This window comes from Schistocerca nitens, chromosome 3 (genome assembly GCF_023898315.1).
Source record: "Schistocerca nitens isolate TAMUIC-IGC-003100 chromosome 3, iqSchNite1.1, whole genome shotgun sequence".
In the NCBI taxonomy this organism is placed as follows: Eukaryota; Metazoa; Arthropoda; class Insecta; order Orthoptera; family Acrididae; genus Schistocerca; species Schistocerca nitens.
In genome coordinates this window covers 750759402-750778939 of record NC_064616.1, presented here as the reverse complement: position 1 = coordinate 750778939, position 19538 = coordinate 750759402, and the positions used below count along the sequence as shown (strand labels likewise).

At 43.8% G+C, this 19538-nt stretch overlaps 1 protein-coding gene across 1 annotated transcript in view; it reads left to right on the top strand.

Moving 5' to 3' along the window:
- The first annotated feature begins 2626 nt into the window (after positions 1-2626).
- Positions 2627-19538, top strand: part of LOC126248750 (uncharacterized) — a 405014-nt gene continuing 388102 nt past the window's right edge. Inside the window, exon 1 of the mRNA XM_049950087.1 lies at positions 2627-2887. Within this exon, the coding sequence (XP_049806044.1) occupies positions 2798-2887 (90 nt within the window). The 5' untranslated portion in view covers positions 2627-2797. The remainder of the gene's footprint in view (positions 2888-19538) is intronic.

Here is a 19538-nt window from a genome sequence, read left to right as displayed (position 1 = left end):
TTTTTTGTTTTATGTTTTACCTCTGCGATAGAAATACTCTGATATTATTTAATAAGTTTTGTCAGCTTTTTTCATATCCCAGGCGGTCCTGGGATTATTTCTAGTGCTTATTTTGAATTTCACCAATAGCAACATTCCATGCATGTGAAAAATACTATACAGCATTTGGGTTAGAATTCGAAGTGAAATTGTAGTTCGTCCATAAATGGCAGGTTCTTAGGCCATCACAGAAAAGAAATAGTCTGGGCTTGGATTAAGATCTAAGCAACACAAGCGGCCGTTCGGGACGCCAGGGTGAGAAGGATGCTAAAGGCGCTCCTAGGGCAAAATTTGTACACAGGGTGGATCATAATTAGTAGTGAAAATAACCACTTATCACGCTCACTACATTTAGATTTATTTTTAAAGAGCCCAAGCAACGGCGGCTAATGTATGACGGAGGGAGGAAAGAAAAGGGGAGAGAGTGCAGAATGATAGGTCGCTTTTGTGGAAAAATTTTCTCGAACCACCCCTGGATATGGTGCACGATGTGCAATAGTATCATGCATAGTAAAGAACTGCGCTGTACAAACTAAACTTCCAACTAACTGCTGTTTTATGTACAGGTGACCCAGAAGTCCTCTAACATTTGAAAATTCTCTAATTCACGGAATAATGCGGTCAGAGACGTAAAAATTGACACACATGCCTGAAATGATATGAGGTTTTATTGAAACTAAAAACGAGAGCAAAAACTGGCAAATAGATTTCGTCGGACAGCAACACGTAAGTGAGGCCTGATGAGAAAAGCGTATAAAATGAGTTGTAGTGAGAGAGGGAGTGAGTTAATCACTAACTTGGCTGATAAACGCCTGCTAGAAGGTACTACTTTTATGCAGGATGGCGCTCCACACCATACTGCTACACCTATGAAAGACCTCTTGTGCATTTGGTGAGGATCGCGTGCTGTGCCATCACGTCCGTCATGCTTGACTTCCCAGGTCCCCAGACTTCAATACGTGTGATTATTGGTTCTGGAGTTACCTGAAATCGTCCGACCTCGTTAGGGATGCTAAAAGATAACATCCAACGGCAATTTCTCAGCATACCTGCTGATATGCTGTGTAGTGCTGTTCACAATATTGTTCCTCGACTACAGTTACTGTTGATGAATGACGGCCGACATGCTGAGCAGCTGTTCAAATGGTTCAAATGGCTCTGAGCACTATGGGACTCAACTGCTGAGGTCATTAGTCCCCTAGAACTTAGAACTAGTTAAACCTAACTAACCTAAGGACATCACAAACATCCATGCCCGAGGCAGGATTCGAACCTGCGACCGTAGCGGTCTTGCGGTTCCAGACTGCAGCGCCTTTAACCGCACGGCCACTTCGGCCGGCGAGCAGCTGTTATAAAGAACACTATCTTTGCTAAAAATCAATTGTTATGCTAATTATTGCTTTTGTATCGTACGAAGTGCCATCTGTTGGCCATTTTGTGAACTTTTTTGGTTTCAGTAAAACCTAATGTCTTTTCAAGGATGTGTGTCAATTTTTAACTCTCTACCTACATTATTCGGTGAAGTAAAGAATTTTCAAATATTGACGGACTTTTGGGTCACCCTGTATATTCGAATACTATCCGCTTCGGGTGGACAGGCCAATGCAGTGATCAAGGGAATAGTGTCGCATTTGGGAAGAATTAAAATTCCAGTATAGGCATTAACGTTTAAGTTTTTCATAGTTTCACATAAATCACGGCGAACTGCAGGATGCTTCCTTTTAGAAGGTCGTAGTCGATTTCATTACTCAGCTCGTCCATTGCAAGCTTGTGTTCCCACTCTAAAGCCCTTCTCGCCCATGGAGCATTCTAACCTAATGTCTCTCCTTTTGATCCTTCTCTCTGTGTACGTGATAGGAAGAATAAGAATCGGAAGAAAGTAGATCTTACTGCTACCTCGACCCTTATTACACACACTATGATTGCAAGAGGGAACGCCTGAGTAGATCATGGTTGGACTGTAAACACGACGCGTAAGCAACCTGGGGAATATTGTATCCATCTGCGGACAATTCGATCGCTGAGTAGTCGCCCAGTCTAGGCTGCACGTCAGAAAGCTGTCCAACGTCCTGATAAAAATTCGTCTTACCTTTTTTGTTACAACCATTTTATGATTTTCGTTACCATGACACAGTACATCAAGGAGTTACTGTCGATAAAAATGATGGCTACAACATGAGCTGATACAGTTGGCAGCCATTTTAGATGATATAGCAAAACGAAATGAAGAAATGTTGGAATCGCCATCCAAAATCGTAAGATGAGTGAACGATGAGGCGATCGGCGTGTCCTGCGATCCACGGAACAGGAGAACGATTAGTCTTTGAAGGGTTGGCCGAGCGTGCAGCTCCAAAGCACGTCGGATAACGAGTGCGAGCGAGCAATTTCTGGAGAAGGGAGAGGGGATTTGGGAATGCGGCGTGTGGGAAGCGGCAGAACAGGTTTCTGCCGAGGGAGGGGGAGTGGGAGGGGTCCGTAAGAGTGAGAGGGAGGAGGAGTAGGGAGGTGTGTTAGAGGGGGGCAGGGGGAGGCGCAACATTCCGCCGGCCCAAGGCTGCAGTGGTCGCCGACTGCCGAGCTCCCAACATCTGTGCGCCAGTAAACAACCGCGTCGCGCCTTGCTGCGTCCCATGTCTCGTGCTCAACTATGTGTCTGAGTGCCGGCATACACAGGAAGACAGTGCGTCATCCGTGTGCCGCTCTATGTAGGCTCCAGTGACAAGGGACGCCCCGCCGGGGGTACAGTCAGCCGGGACTCATGTACTTGGCTAGGAGAGGAGAACATTATTACGTCAGGTTGGGTCAATCACCCAGGAAGACCAGAAGATTTCCATTTCTGCGAAAAGGGGTAAGCCATCGAAATGTCCCGAGGTGTAAGACAGAGGCTGTTATGGCCTTTGTAACGATGTTTAATGTACCCACTACAACTATTAACTTCATACTTTCATTTTTTTAACTTTTACGTAATTACCTCCATTACTGACAGATCCTGCGAGACCAAATTAATCGTTGCATCTTTTGGGTGCCATAAAATGTGTCGCAAGTTTGCCAAAAATTGCGCCCTTTATCTTTAGTGTAGATGGAAAGAACGCATCTCCGTGGTATGGCAATTATCTGGTGTATTTTTGTGTCGGCTATTATCCATATTTTTAATGTCATTCAGGAAGATTTTTGCAACCAGTTGTTGCGCGTCATTCCAGCAGCCACATGTTTCAGTGATACATGCGTTACTCCATAACACCACTGTAACAATGATGCATTACCATAGAACATATCATTATGTTAAGTGAACAATAATTTATTAAATACATGGAGTAATAATACTGCCTTAAAGAGACTGAGGAAAGCCACATAAATCCCAAATGCAGATATCATGTGGATACTTAAAAGCAAAAGTAGAATTGGTATTTTATTGCCAATTTCACCAAAAACCTGATTAGAATTTGTCAACATGCACTTGTTTAAGTCATAAACAGAAACATAGTACGCGTAAGTGTACAAAATAAAAAAAATTACTCGCGTTTATGTGAGGAGTATTTAAAAACTCAAAATTTTGTCACTACAGCACTGCACATGCTATACTTACACACAGTTTCATGTTGACAGAAGTCATTGGGAAACTGAGGTTTTGCCCATTTATGTGTGTTCCGTTCGTTTACTTGTCAGAAAACTGATTGCAAAGGCGTGCTGATTTAATGATACGTTGATCTCATGAATACAGTGAGAGTTTATTACTGTGCTTCATAAATACCGCACAGACGATTGTTCAGCCAAGTGCATTATGGCCTATTGCTGTTTTGAGAAACAGAAAAAATTTACTTTTCTCCCACTTCTTCAGATGCTGTTTCACCATGAACGAGTGGTAATATAAGTTTCTGTAATTTTTACTGAAGTTCGTCTAAATCGGTCAGGACTAAGTTCTTAATTACTCTTTATTATAGGAGGACTTGAATATATAATCGGAGAAAGCATTAACGATGACAGCCAGCTTCAGCAAAATTCATCACACCGCCTACTCTTCTGTTGAGAGGCGAACTTAAAGCAGTCAATCCTGGCAGAACTAGTAGTTCATGTTGTCTCACGAGTCGTCTATATTGCCATTCACCTGTCACAGAAATTCGTCTGAGTGCGCTCTTCCGTCTGTTTCATACTTCAAATTAGCTTGCTGTAGTTCTTTCCACGCAGCTAATATGACGACGAATACCTCCTTCCACACCTTGGAAGGCGTTAGCCTATCAAATTCTTCCTGTCCTGAAAACTTATCTATGTCTAAAGAATCATACTCATCCGTCCATTAAATCATGTGCTACACCTCATCTCCTCTTATGACTCTGTAATAAAACAGCTACCCATCATTCTTTAAAGTGCAGAGCTTCACTATAATCTTGTTAATCGGTTCAGACGCCTAACACTCGCTACAGAAGCAGAACACTACAGGATCCGCCAGCTCTGCATGCGTCCTGCTGTTCCTAGGGCATATCTGCCTCACATATTTGTCCATTTTGGATAACGTAACACTGTCACATACACATTAAGTGTGGTCTATTGTTCAGACCATTCTGTCTTCGTGTGGATGATCTGAGAAAGCACTGGAGAACTTAAATCAGGATAGCAGGACCAGATAAAAATCCTCATTTCAAAAACTGTCTTTTCTAGACTACATTATTTTATGATGGCGTGCTGAAATGTAATGCCTCCTAATTTTTTGTGTGAAAACTATCAAAGCTTTTTAAGTAAAACAAATATTATTAACATTCTACATCTTCATTCTTCGTATGTATACAGGATGAGTCGCCTAACGTTACCGCTGGATATATTTCGTATACCACATCAAATACTGACGAATCGATTCCACAGACCGAACGTGAGGAGAGGGGCTAGTGTAATTGGTTAATACAAACCATAAAAAAATGCCCGGAAGTATGGTTTTTAACACAAACCTACGTTTTTTTAAATGGAACCCCGTTAGTTTTGTTAGCACATCTGAACGTATAAACAAATACGTAATCAGTGCCGTTTGTTGCATTGTAAAATGTTAACTACATCCGGAGATATTGTAACCTAAAGTTGACGCTTGAGTACCACTCCTCCGCTGTTCGATCGTGTGTATCGGAGAGCACCGAATTACGTAGGGATTCAAAGGGAACCGTGATGGACCTTAGGTACAGAAGAGACTGGAACAGCACATTACGTCCACATGCTAACACCTTTTTATTGGTCTTTTTCACTGACGCACATGTACATTACCATGAGGGGTGAGGTACACGAACACACGTGGTTTCCGTTTTCAATTACGGAGTGGAATAGAATGTGTCCCGACATGTCAGGCCAATAGATGTTCCATGTGGTGGCCATCATTTGCTGCACACAATTGCAGTCTCTGGAGTAATGAATGTCGTACACGCCGCTGTACATCTGGTGTAATGTCGCCGCAGGCTGCCCCAATACGTTGTTTCATATCCTCTGGGGTTGTAGGCACATCACGGTACACATTCTCCTTTAACGTACCCCACAGAAAGAAGTCCAGGGGTGTAAGATCAGGAGAACTGGCTGGCCAGACTATGCGTCCTCCACGTCCTATGAAACGTCCGTCGAACGTGTACCTCACCCCTCATGGTAATGTACATGTGCGTCAGTGAAAAAGACCAATAAAATGGTGTTAGCATGTGGACGTAATGTGCTGTTCCAGTCTCTTCTGTACCTAAGGTCCATCACCGTTCCCTTTGGATCCCTACGTAATTCGGTGCTCTCCGATACACACGATCGAACAGCGGAGGAGTGGTACTCAAGCTTCAACTTTAGGTTACAATATCTCCGGATGTAATTAACATTTTACAATGCAACAAACGGCACTGATTACGTATTTGTTTATATGTTCAGATGTGCTAACAAAACTAACGGGGTTCCATTTAAAAAAACGTAGGTTTGTGTTAAAAAACATACTTCCGTGCATTTTTTTATGGTTTGTATTAACCAATTACACTAGCCCCTCTCCTCACGTTCGGTCTGTGGAATCGATTCGTCAGTATTTGATGTGGTATACGAAATACATCCAGCGGTAATGTTAGGTGACTCACCCTGTATATTTATTTCTCAACATAGTCACCCTGGCGACGATCACATGTCACCCAACGTGAGACCAATTTGTTGACAGCGTCACTGTAGAATGTTTGAATTTGTTGACGGAGCCACGACCTTACCTCTGCTTCCATTGCTTCATCGCTGTCAAAGTAAAGTCCTTGAAAATGTTCCTTAAGTTCTGGAAATAGATGAAAATCGGATGGGACCAAGTCGGGACTATATGGAGGATGACCGATGACAGTGAACGTGAGGCGTCAGATTGTTATGCTGAAGGATACGGTGCTCCATGTGTGGACGAACTCATCTAAACCGAAACTCGATTATAGCACGCTGTTTTCCACGCACCGGCATAGTTATGTTATATACCGCCGTGTTTCACGGCACAATTCGGAGCCTTCTAGTGGCAGAGAGTTCCAGATATGTAGATATGAATAATAAAGGTGTAGAATATTAATAACGTTCGTTTAATTTAAAAAGCATTAAAAGTTTTCACATAAAAAATTCGGAGGCATTGCTTTTCACAACGTTGATAGTTGAAATAATAACAGTCATAGTTGAATGTTCGTTATGTAGGAGTTCTTTCTTCGCAATGTTTTAAAATGTGGTTTGAAAATATGCGCTTTAAGACTGCCAAAAGTTCTTGCGGAAGTGAAATGAAAATTCTATGCTACGTACTAACGTACACTTTTCTGACAGACAGACAAAGAAACGTTCCCTATACTTGTATTTACTAAATGGATGCGTCTGTTCCTCTCAAACAAGTGCATGTTAACAACAAGGCTCATAAGAGTACTTCGAAGTCATTCTAAAAATTCTTAGCTTATTAAATAGTATCCCCTGTGATGTTGGTAATTAAGCTCACTTACCACGTTTTTGAGAAGAAACTTTTTGCGCCTCAAATGAATTGTGCCAAAATATTGCCCGCTACGACATCAAGGAACGACAGTGTGTAATGAAAATTAAGTTAGCATATCACAAGTGATGAAGGTGGGATATTTTTTTTCCTCCACGGACAGTGGCGTTTCTCCTTGTGATGTGTGTGTGTGTGTGATGTGTTTTAGAGAAAAGAGAGGGTGAAACTCCTCTCGACTAACATTAAAGGAGAACAGAACTTTATTTTTTGTTGTACTGATCCTTATTACGTAATAAAACAAGCGTCAACTTGATGTGTGAAATAGTTTTGTTCATACACATTTGCTTAGGAGCCAGTAAGGAAGAGCTGACGCTGTAGATGTGTCAGAAGAAAGAGAACAGTACATTTTATACGAAGAATGAACTATGAGTCAGTTTCCCGACTGCTGAGCAAAAATAGTTGTGAAAATCGAATTTCTCAGCACTATTTAGATATTTCAAAAAAGAGTGGAACTTATTATTTGCGGCGATTTGTTTCTGTGATTCAGACATGGGTCCGCCATTTCACATCAGACACAAAAAAGTCTAAGCTGTGTGTAGATACTGGTGGCCTGGAATGAAAAATGGTGAATTCGATTTAATCTACAGAAAAAGTTATGGTCAAGTTTCTTGGATCGAAAAGGTATCCTTCTTGTTGACTACCTCGCAAATGGTAAAAAAATAACTAGCGAGTACTAGCCAAATCTTCTGGAGCAAGTGCGTGTAAAAATAAAACACATAATGAAGTATTTGGCTTGTTAAATAAAAGATTTGTGTTTCTTCGGGAAAATACACTTGCCCGCAAACGTGGTTTGGCTATTAGAAAACTGTCGAATTTTACATACGAAATGTTATAACTTACACCACACGACTTCCGTCGATGCCCACGTTTTAAGTAAATTGTGGCTTGACAGTTTTCTTAGCCAGTCAAAAAAGTTATGACAGTCGTTCCTAACGATTTTGCAGATACCCCAGAACTGGATTTCAGAAATGAAAATCAACCACTGGTTTTAGTATCGTCGCTGGATTCGTACATCGATATCGAGATGAACGTACCAGCGTTGGGCGTCCAGCGTTGTATGGTTTCACAACAGCACCGTGGGTGGCGGGGACTCGGCGTCCGTTGTCAAGACCGTCTGGCATCGAGGAAAGTGAATGCGCGTTCCTCGGCCAGTTCTGTTGACGATCCGAAGCTTTCCCCATCGCCGACGTTACTATTGCACACAGTTACACCCTCTTCTTGGCTTTTCTTGGACATTTCTCTCGGGATGCCATTCAGGTAGTGTTTTTTACAGTGTTCACGATAATTGTCTTCACGTTTGAATTCCTCTCGGTTTGTGTGGTGTCACCGCCAGACACCACACTTGCTAGGTGGTAGCCTTTAAATCGGCCGCGGTCCATTAGTATACGTCGGACCCGCGTGTCGCCACTGTCAGTGATTGCAGACCGAGCGCCACCACACGGCAGGTCTAGAGAGACGTCCTAGCACTCGCCTCAGTTGTACAGCCGACTTTGCTAGGAAAGATTCACTGACAAATACGCTCTCATTTGCCGAGACGATAGTTAGCATAGCCTTCAGCTACGTCATTTGCTACGACCTAGCAAGGCGCCATTACCAGTATATATTGAGATTATATATACTTTTGTATCATCAAGAGCGATGTTCTCCAATTATGGATTAAAGTTAAGTATTACAAGATTTTCGTACTTTATTGCAATTCTCAAGACATTGTCCTGTTCCAGACCTCACGCCAGTCTGCGTGTAATTAAACGCGTGCATTTCGGCCTCCTCTAGCAACACGGTGTTGGCTCTTCTGCCAACACAGCAGTTTGTCCTATAGGACTTGTGTACGGCTAGCCGTCGTCGATTCGGTATTTTTCGGCTACTTACCGTTTTGCAGACAAATCATATCGTGGCACTTCCCCAGTGGGTAGTTACACAGTCTTCCGCTACCAAGTCTGTAAAATTTTGCCCTTCCAAGTATTTCATTTACTTCTCAGTTCGTTACTGGAACAGCTAACACTTAGAACTGGATCATTTACAAGCCGGCCGTTGTGGCCGAGCGGTTCTAGGTGCTTCAGTCTGGAATCGCGCGACCGCTACGGTCGCAGGTTCGAATCCTGCCTCAGGCATGGATGTGTGTGATGTCCTTAGGTTAGTTAGGTTTAAGTAGTTCTAAGTTCTAGGGGACTGATGATCTCAGATGTTAGGTCCCATAGTGCTCAGAGCCATTTGAACCATTTGGATCATCTACAAATAAAATGCTTGCTGATCTGTTTCGCACACTCAGTGTCTCTGACAAGTATCAGGAAATTATCAGGTTCTCTGTTTTCTCTCATTGTTGACAAATTAAACATTTTATTTCCCCTAGCTACTAACGAAACACATTTTGTTGTAACACAATTATAAGCAAGTTATGAACAGCTTGAAGTACATACATATTAAAAAATATAGTAAAGATGATTAGTGTTGGATGCCGTACAACGGTATCAGCGATAAAATAAGGTAACTAATTTGTTATAAGATTTTAATGATATCGTCAAGGAATAGCAGCGTATCGCTTTATGGCAAAAAATTTATCCTTTCCCTCTACTTGCAACTTTGATCTTTTCTTAAATACAGACATGATCGCAGAATTATTTGGACATATAAGGATTCTAAAAAAAATGGTCGTAAAATGCGGATCACTCAAAAAACCGCTTTAGTGAATACGAATACAAAAAGGGGAATAGAGAAATAAACTTTATATCATGTCATAAAAAAAATATAATATACGTTTTTGTTTGAGCAAGAGAGAGAAGTGTCCTCAGTTAGTGTCATACTGGTTCTCTGCTGGACACTTAACTGTTGTGTAAGTGGTCAAGAATAAAATGAGGGCTATATTTGATGATAAAGATTCCATAACTATTTTTGCCATTTGGGTTTTAAACGTTTAAACTACATGCTGTGCCTCCCTGTCCATTTCAGCGCTGGATGGTGCGTACGTGAAATTAAAGATCCCTCTTTGCCTACAAAACTTTCAAAAGTGATGAGCGGTATATTGATGGCAATTATTTGATACGACTTTTTTTTGTGGTAATCTTTCTATGGCGAAAGTTTTACGTAATGTTTCGCTGGTTGCAGCCACAGTACCGTTTGACTCCATACTGATGACGCTCTAGAACCCTGGCAGACAGATGTAATACGAGCTAGACTATTTTATCCGTGTTATCCTCCAGTGTTCCTTGTATAAAAATTCAAAAGCTGCAGTAATTGTGAGGGTGAAATTACCACGCAATGTATGTCTAGATGTGTATTTATGTAAGGATCCCTTGCACGACTTATAATACTCGCTTTTGTGAGAATAAAGCATGTATAGTGTGGTCATTTAAGAACTTCTTGGGACGACTTTTTGGATGTACAACGACGCTTTTTCGCAATGAGCCGGGTTCCGTCGCTTTTTCGGTGGCTTGCGCTATTACTGGAGACCTTTATAGATCGTTTCTAGGTCTTTGTCAGCTTATAAATGGACGATGTCCTCACCAAAAGATTTTAATGATTTACTCAAGGAATGCAGCATATTGCTTTATGGCAAAAAATTCATCCTTTCTCTCTACTTCCAGCTTTGATCTTCTTGTAAATACATACATGATCGCAGAATGATTCGGACATATAAGGATTCTAAAGAAAAGTGGTCGTAAAATGCGGATCACTCAAAAAATCGCTTTAGTGAGTACGAATACAAAAAGGAGAATAGAGAAAAAAAACTTTATATCATGTGACAAAAAAACAAAATTTACGTTTTTTTTCAGCAAGAGAGAGAAGTGTCCGCAGTTAGTGTCACACTGGTGAGAACGTGTCTGTGAGGCTGTGTTTAGAAATCGGCTTGCAGTATAAGTGGCAGATGTAAGCAATGAGAAAGAATATCTAACACTACAAGTGCTAAGCGTCTAGTTATAAGATACTTATTCGCGGCCCGAAGATTTCTATTAAAGTCTTCTGTCCTGTTAATTAAGTGAAACTTTATCTCATGTACGTAAAGCGGAACCTTTTTTATCCCGTATACGATTACTAAAGTTTCATCTCAAATTGTTAGTACCTAATATGAGCTTGATTTAATTTCTACATTGGTCTCCCGATGTATTCTTTGCTGCAGCCATTGTTTCAATGGGCTAGAACGGTGCCTTTTCCGTATAGGGATAAGTCTGCTGCGATATGCAATCAATTGCCGGGAGTAAATGTTAGCATATATGGAACAGATAGGTGTTTCATCTTGATGCAATGAATACCGAGGTGCATCCCGTAACCGAAATTAATACAGTTTATTTTGCGTAGGAAAATCCGTAGTCTCTTCAAGTTTTTTTGAGTTTGGTATTGTATCTATATCTTCCAAACGGCATGCCATTTCAACTAAGGATGTGACATGGATATTCTACATGTCTTGAAAAAAGTTCACTAAGTTACATTTTAAGCCTGCCTCATGTACTCCAGAGAAGGTTCGCACATTATTCCAATGGTCTCTGTGGTTGCACTCGGTATATTTTCAGTTACTTACTTGAGCAAACTTTAAAAAATGATGTATATGTGTTGGCTGTTCTGAAAGGCAATGTCATGTATCTCTGTAGTCCGAAGAGCGTACAAATGGCTAATGCACTGAGAAGCATCGTCTAACGGAAGTTGCAGGATAACATATGTGAGGTCAACTTCTGGAAACCATCTCTCACCTTTAAATCGCAATATATGCGTAAATAACCGTTATGTTTCATGAAACATAGCGATGACTATTTGTTTTTCTCGTTCATCTGCGGTCACGGAATCGACTAAACCCAGTTCATTCTAGAGGTCATTCCTAACTGAAAACCGTATAGGGCGCGCACTGAAAAATTTAGGGGTGGTGGCTGGCCTGAGTTTAATGTAGGTTCCTAATTGAGGTGCACATCTGATGCCAGGTGAAAATAATGTAGCAGATTCTTGGCACAATTCTTTCAGGACCATTAGAGGAATAGTAGGTGATATTAGATTGCCATGTATTGAATTTTAAAACCATTGTTCGTGAAGGTATCTAGGACGACAACCTTAGAAACGTTAGGCTGTGTAATAGCCAGAAATTTTGTCTGACGTGATGCATTCGCGTATCTAGCGCTAATAAGGACTTTACCCTTGACAGGTATCTTTTGATATCTAAAGGAAACAACAGCACTCGTTGCAGGGGACAGTGGTAAACACCCTATTTGATAATACGAGAACGAAGGCGCATTAATTACTGTGGCGGCTGCACCAGTATCAACTTGAAACTGGATTATTCGATTCATAAACGGAACGACAGTTTACATGGTGTCTTGTAGCCGTGCTAGTATCGGGTCGCGTCAAATCTACATGCATTTGAAATTTATATTAAGGCTCGAGCGTTTCTTTTATTTTTCTGTATGTGCACGTGTGTTATGGTAGCCGCAAGTTTCTTGCCAGAAGTGACGTGTTGATCGTCCATGAAACACAAAACAATCAGAATATGATGGGTAAGCAGAATGACGGCAGGGCGGTTTTCATTTTGAGTGAAAATGACATTGAGCGGACGAGCTCACGACATGATAAGAACGGCGTTTCATTGTGCACCGTAAAGCTGTGCCGGCCGAGTTGTTTGCAGTATGGTTCTTGTTGCAGCCGCAGCGCTCTGACAAAAAATAATGACGTGTTTACTAGAAAAGAACCGATAAGAAAGTGGTTAATGAACTTTGGAAACCTCCTTTTCTTGCTGCAGATGTATGTCTGTAGATTGGACCACCCAAGAAGTGCGTCGTCCAAAGAGTGGTCTGTCATTTATATCGTCTCGTATTGAACTTCCTTGTCTCGATCATTCCATAAAAGCACTTCGTGGCTTAAGAAATCTGCATGCAACTGCTGATATCGCTGGAAGGTAAAATCATGCGTACATGTAGGCCTGCTTCCTACGAACGATAAGACTCATTAATCTATTTCTAATTCTGGTAAAAATACAACTGTGATGACACAACGAGAGTTTACGAAAATGAGCATTCAGTAGATCACATATTTCTACAAAATATAAGGATACGAGGTCAGCTAGGGTGGCACGTTTATGTGGAAACGAAAAACATTGTGGGTTTGACAAAGCAAAAAAGAAAAATAGTTTGATCTATTGATCAGTTACCCAGAAATGATCGAAGTGTAGTAAAAGTCTTCTAATATATGTTTCCAAATGTTTCATGTACTCATCGAAAGACGCAAGTGCTCAACGTAGAACTAAAGATAGAGACTGCGATGCCAGTGATCGTTACTGTTCCTGCGGAGTTACTGAGCAGGAGCTCGTGTTGTTCAAACTGCTGCTGACAACGCGTATTTTGCTGTTAATGGGGCTTATCTCGAAATGCCGCGAACTACTGTTGAGGCGTCGGTAGCTCCTGCTCCTGCCGTATTATGATTTTTCTCCGCGTTGTCGTACACATAATGCATGGGCTGAAGGTACTTGTCAGGGTATATGCTATCTTACACTAGTCGTAAAAGAGACATAACTCTATATAAAGTCATGAGATAGTGATATGCATATATACATACGACTGTAGTATAGCGTACACATGGCATAAAAAGGGCAGTGCACTGATGGAGCTATGGCCGGCCGCTGTGGCCGAGCCGTTCTAGGCACTTCAGTTCGGAACTGCGCTGCTGCTACGGTCGCAGGTTCGAATCCTGCCTCAGGCATGAATGTGTGTGATGTCCTCAGGTTAGTTAGGTTTAAGTAGTTCTAAGTCTAGGGGACTGATGACCTCAGATGTTAAGTCCCATATTGCTTAGAGCCATTTTTGAACTGATGAAGCTATCATTTGCGCTCAAGTGATTAACGTGAAAAGGTTTCCGACGTAATGATGATGATGTTTGGTTTGGGGGGCGCTCAACTACGCGGTCATCACCGCCCGTACAAATTCGAAATTTTTGCACAGTCCAAATTTTTTTCACAATCCAATCTAGCCACTATCACGAATGATGATGATGATGAAATGATGAGGACAACGCAAACACCCAGTCCCCAGGCAGAGAAAATCCCCAATCCGGCCGGGAATCGAATCCAGGACCCCGTGATCCAGAGGCAGCAACGCTAGCCCCTAGACCACGAGCTGCGGACGGTTTCCGACGTGACTATGGCCGCACCACGGGAATTAACATTCTATGAACTCGGAGTAATAGTTGCAGCTAGACGCATAGGACATTCCATTTCGGAAATCGTTATGGAATTCAACATTTCGAGATCCATAGTATCAAGAATGTGCCAAGAATGCCAAATTTCAGGCATTACCTCTAACCAAAGCCAACTCAGTGGCTGACGGCCTTCACTTAATGATCGAGAGCAACGGCGTTTGCGTAGAGTTGTCGGTGCTATCAGAGAAGCAACAATGCGTGAAATAACGGCAGAAATTAGAGTGGGACGTACGATGAACGTATCCGTCAGGACAGCGCGGCGAAATTTGCCGTTAATGGGCTATGGCAGTAGACAACTGACAAGCCTTTGCTAACGGCACGACATCGCCTACAGCGTCTGTCCTGGGCACGTGACGATATCGGCTGGATCCTAGACGACTCGAAAACCGTGACCTGGTCCGATGAGTAACGATTTCAGTTGGCAAGTGGTGATGGTAGGGTTCGAGTATGGGGCACACATGGCGAAGCTATGGATCCAAGTTGTTAAGAAGTCATTGTGCAAGCTGGTGGTTGATCCATAATTGTGTGGGCTGTGTTTACATGGAGTAGAACAAAAAAATGTTCAAATGTGTGTGAAATCTTATGGCACTTAACTGCTAAGGTCATCAGTTCCTAAACTTACACACTACTTAACCTAAATTAGCCTAAGACAAACACACATACCCATGCCCGAGGAAGTACTCGAACCTCCGCCGGGACCAGCCGCACAGTCCGTGACTGCAGCGCCTAAGACCGCGCGGCTATTCCCGCGCGGCTGGAGTACAACCAATCAGTGACTGGGAATGGTTATGTTCGGCTATTTGCAGCCATTTATGGACTTCATTTTCCCAACCAGCGATGGAATTTTCGTGGATGACAACGCGCCAAGTCACCGGGCCACAATTGTTCACGATTGATTTGAAGAACATTTTGGATAAGTCGTAATTCGAGCGAATGATTTGGCCACATAGGCCGGGGTGGCCGAGTGGTTCTAGGCGCTACAGTCTGGAACAGAGCGACCGCTACGGTCGCAGGTTCGAATCCTGCCTTCGGCATGGATGTGTGTCATGTCCTTAGGTTAGTTAGGTTTAAGTAGTTCTCAGTTCTATGGGAATGATGACCTTAGAAGTTAAGTCCCATAGTGCTCAGAGCCATTTGAACCATTTTTTGATCTGGCCACCCAGATGGCCCGACATGAATCTCATCGAATATTTATGGGACATAATCGGGAGGTCAGCTCGTGCGCAAAATCCTGCACCGGCAATTATGGACGGCTATAGATCCAACATGGCTGAATATTTTTGCAGGGATGTCCAGCCGCTTGTTGAGTTCGTGCCACGTCGAGTTGCTGCATTACGCCGAGGAAAAAGAGGTTCGACACGCTTTTAGGAAGTATCCCTTGACTTTTGCCACCTCACTGTATGAACTACATTAAATGATTGTCTTGACAGTATGTGAAGCTTTCTGCAAGGTAGAGAAAAGACCTGTATATACACTCCTGGAAATTGAAATAAGAACACCGTGAATTCATTGTCCCAGGAAGGGGAAACTTTATTGACACATTCCTGGGGTCAGATACATCACATGATCACACTGACAGAACCACAGGCACATAGACACAGGCAACAGAGCATGCACAATGTCGGCACTAGTACAGTGTATATCCACCTTTCGCAGCAATGCAGGCTGCTATTCTCCCATGGAGACGATCGTAGAGATGCTGGATGTAGTCCTGTGGAACGGCTTGCCATGCCATTTTCACCTGGCGCCTCAGTTGGACCAGCGTTCGTGCTGGACGTGCAGACCGCGTGAGACGACGCTTCATCCAGTCCCAAACATGCTCAATGGGGGACAGATCCGGAGATCTTGCTGGCCAGGGTAGCTGACTTACACCTTCTAGAGCACGTTGGGTGGCACGGGATACATGCGGACGTGCATTGTCCTGTTGGAACAGCAAGTTCCCTTGCCGGTCTAGGAATGGTAGAACGATGGGTTCGATGACGGTTTGGATGTACCGTGCACTATTCAGTGTCCCCTCGACGATCACCAGTGGTGTACGGCCAGTGTAGGAGATCGCTCCCCACACCATGATGCCGGGTGTTGGCCCTGTGTGCCTCGGTCGTATGCAGTCCTGATTGTGGCGCTCACCTGCACGGCGCCAAACACGCATACGACCATCATTGGCACCAAGGCAGAAGCGACTCTCATCGCTGAAGACGACACGTCTCCATTCGTCCCTCCATTCACGCCTGTCGCGACACCACTGGAGGCGGGCTGCACGATGTTGGGGCGTGAGCGGAAGACGGCCTAACGGTGTGCGGGACCGTAGCCCAGCTTCATGGAGACGGTTGCGAATGGTCCTCGCCGATACCCCAGGAGCAACAGTGTCCCTAATTTGCTGGGAAGCGGCGGTGCGGTCCCCTACGGCACTGCGTAGGATCCTACGGTCTTGGCGTGCATCCGTGCGTCGCTGCGGTCCGGTCCCAGGTCGACGGGCACGTGCACCTTCCGCCGACCACTGGCGACAACATCGATGTACTGTGGAGACCTCACGCCCCACGTGTTGAGCAATTCGGCGGTACGTCCACCCGGCCTCCCGCATGCCCACTATACGCCCTCGCTCAAAGTCCGTCAACTGCACATACGGTTCACGTCCACGCTGTCGCGGCATGCTAGCAGTGTTAAAGACTGCGATGGAGCTCCGTATGCCACGGCAAACTGGCTGACACTGACGGCGGCGGTGCACAAATGCTGCGCAGCTAGCGCCATTCGACGGCCAACACCGCGGTTCCTGGTGTGTCCGCTGTGCCGTGCGTGTGATCATTGCTTGTACAGCCCTCTCGCAGTGTCCGGAGCAAGTATGGTGGGTCTGACACACCGGTGTCAATGTGTTCTTTTTTCCATTTCCAGGAGTGTATTACTAGCACATTGTTGTTAATACTATGTCAGAGTAAGTGCACAATATAGCGCCATAAATTTTCAGCAGAATTCTACAGTTAAAGACAAACTGTAGTTTTTTTGTCCTCTCTCTGGCAAACTCATTCCACTAGGTACAAAAAATGGTTTAAATGGCTCTGAGCACTATGGGACTTAACTTCTGAGGTCATCAGTCTCCTAGAACTTATAACTACCTGAACCTAACTAACCTAAGGACATCACACACATCCATGCCCGAGGCAGGATTCGAACCTGCGACCGTAGCGGTCGCGCGGTTCCAGACTGTAGCGCCTAGAACCGCTCGACCACTCCGACCGGCCACTAGGTACACTCCATTGTCTTATAGTAATTAGTGTGCCCTGAAATTGGCGGAAAACTACGAAAGTTTAGTAGAAGAAAAATAATTCATATGCTGAATGTGTAGTAGTCCTCTTTCCTGGCGTTTATCCCGTATCTTCGCAGGGTCGGCAAGTTAATTTTCGGATGTGGCCGGCTGCCTTGCCTGTCGCCCTTGGAAAGGTATTTGTGTACCCCAGTTGTCCCATGGGAAATCTGCAAAAGTTTTCAAATGTTAGCACATCGTGTGCCGATAAGTGGGTACCAACCCGCTATTCAGCTAGTCGGACGTGGGAAACAGCCTGAAAACAACATACAGTCTGTCCGGCACACTGGCTATCCGCAGGGCGGATTCGATCCGGGGCGGCCCGCCTCCCCGAATCCCGTAAGAGGCGTGTTAACACGTGTGGCTATTCGGGCGGGTCTGTAATATTATTGCTGTTATTTTAATTCAAACATTTTGCAGTTGAGAGCCTTAAAAGTGCTGATACCCCTTTAAAGCAATGTTTTAAATGTGAAATGATTTGTTTCGTGAATTGGCCGTAGTAGTCGCGTGGTTCTAGGCGCTTCAGTCTGGGACCGCGCGACCGCTCCGGTCGCAGGTACGAATCCTGCCTCGGGCATGGATGTGTGTGATGTCCTTAGGTTAGTTAGGTTTAAGCAGTTCTAAGTTGTAGGGGACTGATGACCTCAGCAGTTAAGCCCCATACAGCTCAGAGCCATTTTTTGTTCCATGAACTTGTACCATTGACACAGAGGACTGATGGAACAAAAATAAATAATCTCCATTTTTGAGCACTCTGTACATTTGATAATTTGGGTCATCATTATAAATACGAAAATTTCGATGCAACATGCAGACGAGAAATGCCAAACTACGATGTTTCCACCACCAGGTCAGTAGACTGAAATTTCTTGGAATAGAGTTTTCCACACGCACGATCACCCTATGGATTCCCACATGGTGAACGTTTCGTCTTATGCGTCAGGACTGGTGGTCCAATGGTAAAGCGCACAGTTTCAAAAACGTAAGATCGTGGCATGAAAATCTGCTCAGGCCTTGAAATCTTGCATTCTGCTTTTACTACAGCCTTCTTCTCATTTATGTAGCCCGGATACTAAGTCAAAATGTAGGCTTCCTTTGCCCAGAAGGATTACTGGGGTAGCTTCAACTTCCAGCGAAACATCAATACAGCTGTTACTATTTCTACTATTATTATTGCTATTATTATCACTAGGTTTTCACCCACCGCCTCACACACAGAGGCGTATATCACATATTGCTCACATATACACTGAAGCGCTAAAGAAACTGGTATAGGTATGCTTATTCTAATACAGAGCTATGTAAACAAGCAGAATACGGCGCTGCGGTTGGCAACGCCTATATAGCACAAGTGTCTGGAGCAGTTGTTAGATCGGTTACTGCTGCTACAATGGCATGTTATGAAGATTTAAGTGAGTTTGAACGTGGTATTATAGTCAATGCACGAGCGATGGGACACAGCAACTCCGACTTAGCGATGAAGTGGGGATTTTCACGTACGACCATTTCACGAGTGTACCGTGAATACCAGGGATCCGGTAAAACATCAGGCCAGAAAAATATACTGCAAGATCGATACCAACGACGACTGCAGAGAATCGTCCAACGTGACAGAAAAGCAGCCCTTCCGCAAATTGCTGGAGATTTCAGTGCTGGGCCGTCAACGAGTGTCAGTGTACGAACCATTGAACGAAACATCATCAATATGGGCTTTCGGAGCCGAAGGCGCACTCGTGTTCCTTTGACGAGTGCACGGCACACAGCTTTATTCCTCGCCTGGGCCCATGAACACCGACATTGGACTGTTGAAGACTGGAAATATGTTGCCTGGTCTGGCGAGTCTCGTTTCAAATTGTATCGCGTACGGGTATGGAGACAACCTCATGAATCCATGGACCCTGCATGTCAGCATGAGACTGTTCAAGCTGGTGGAGGCTCTGTAATGGTGTGGGGCGTGTGCAGTTGGAGTGATATTGGCCCACTGATATGTCTAGATACGACTCTGAGAGAGCAAACTTAGGTAAGCATCCTGTCTGATCA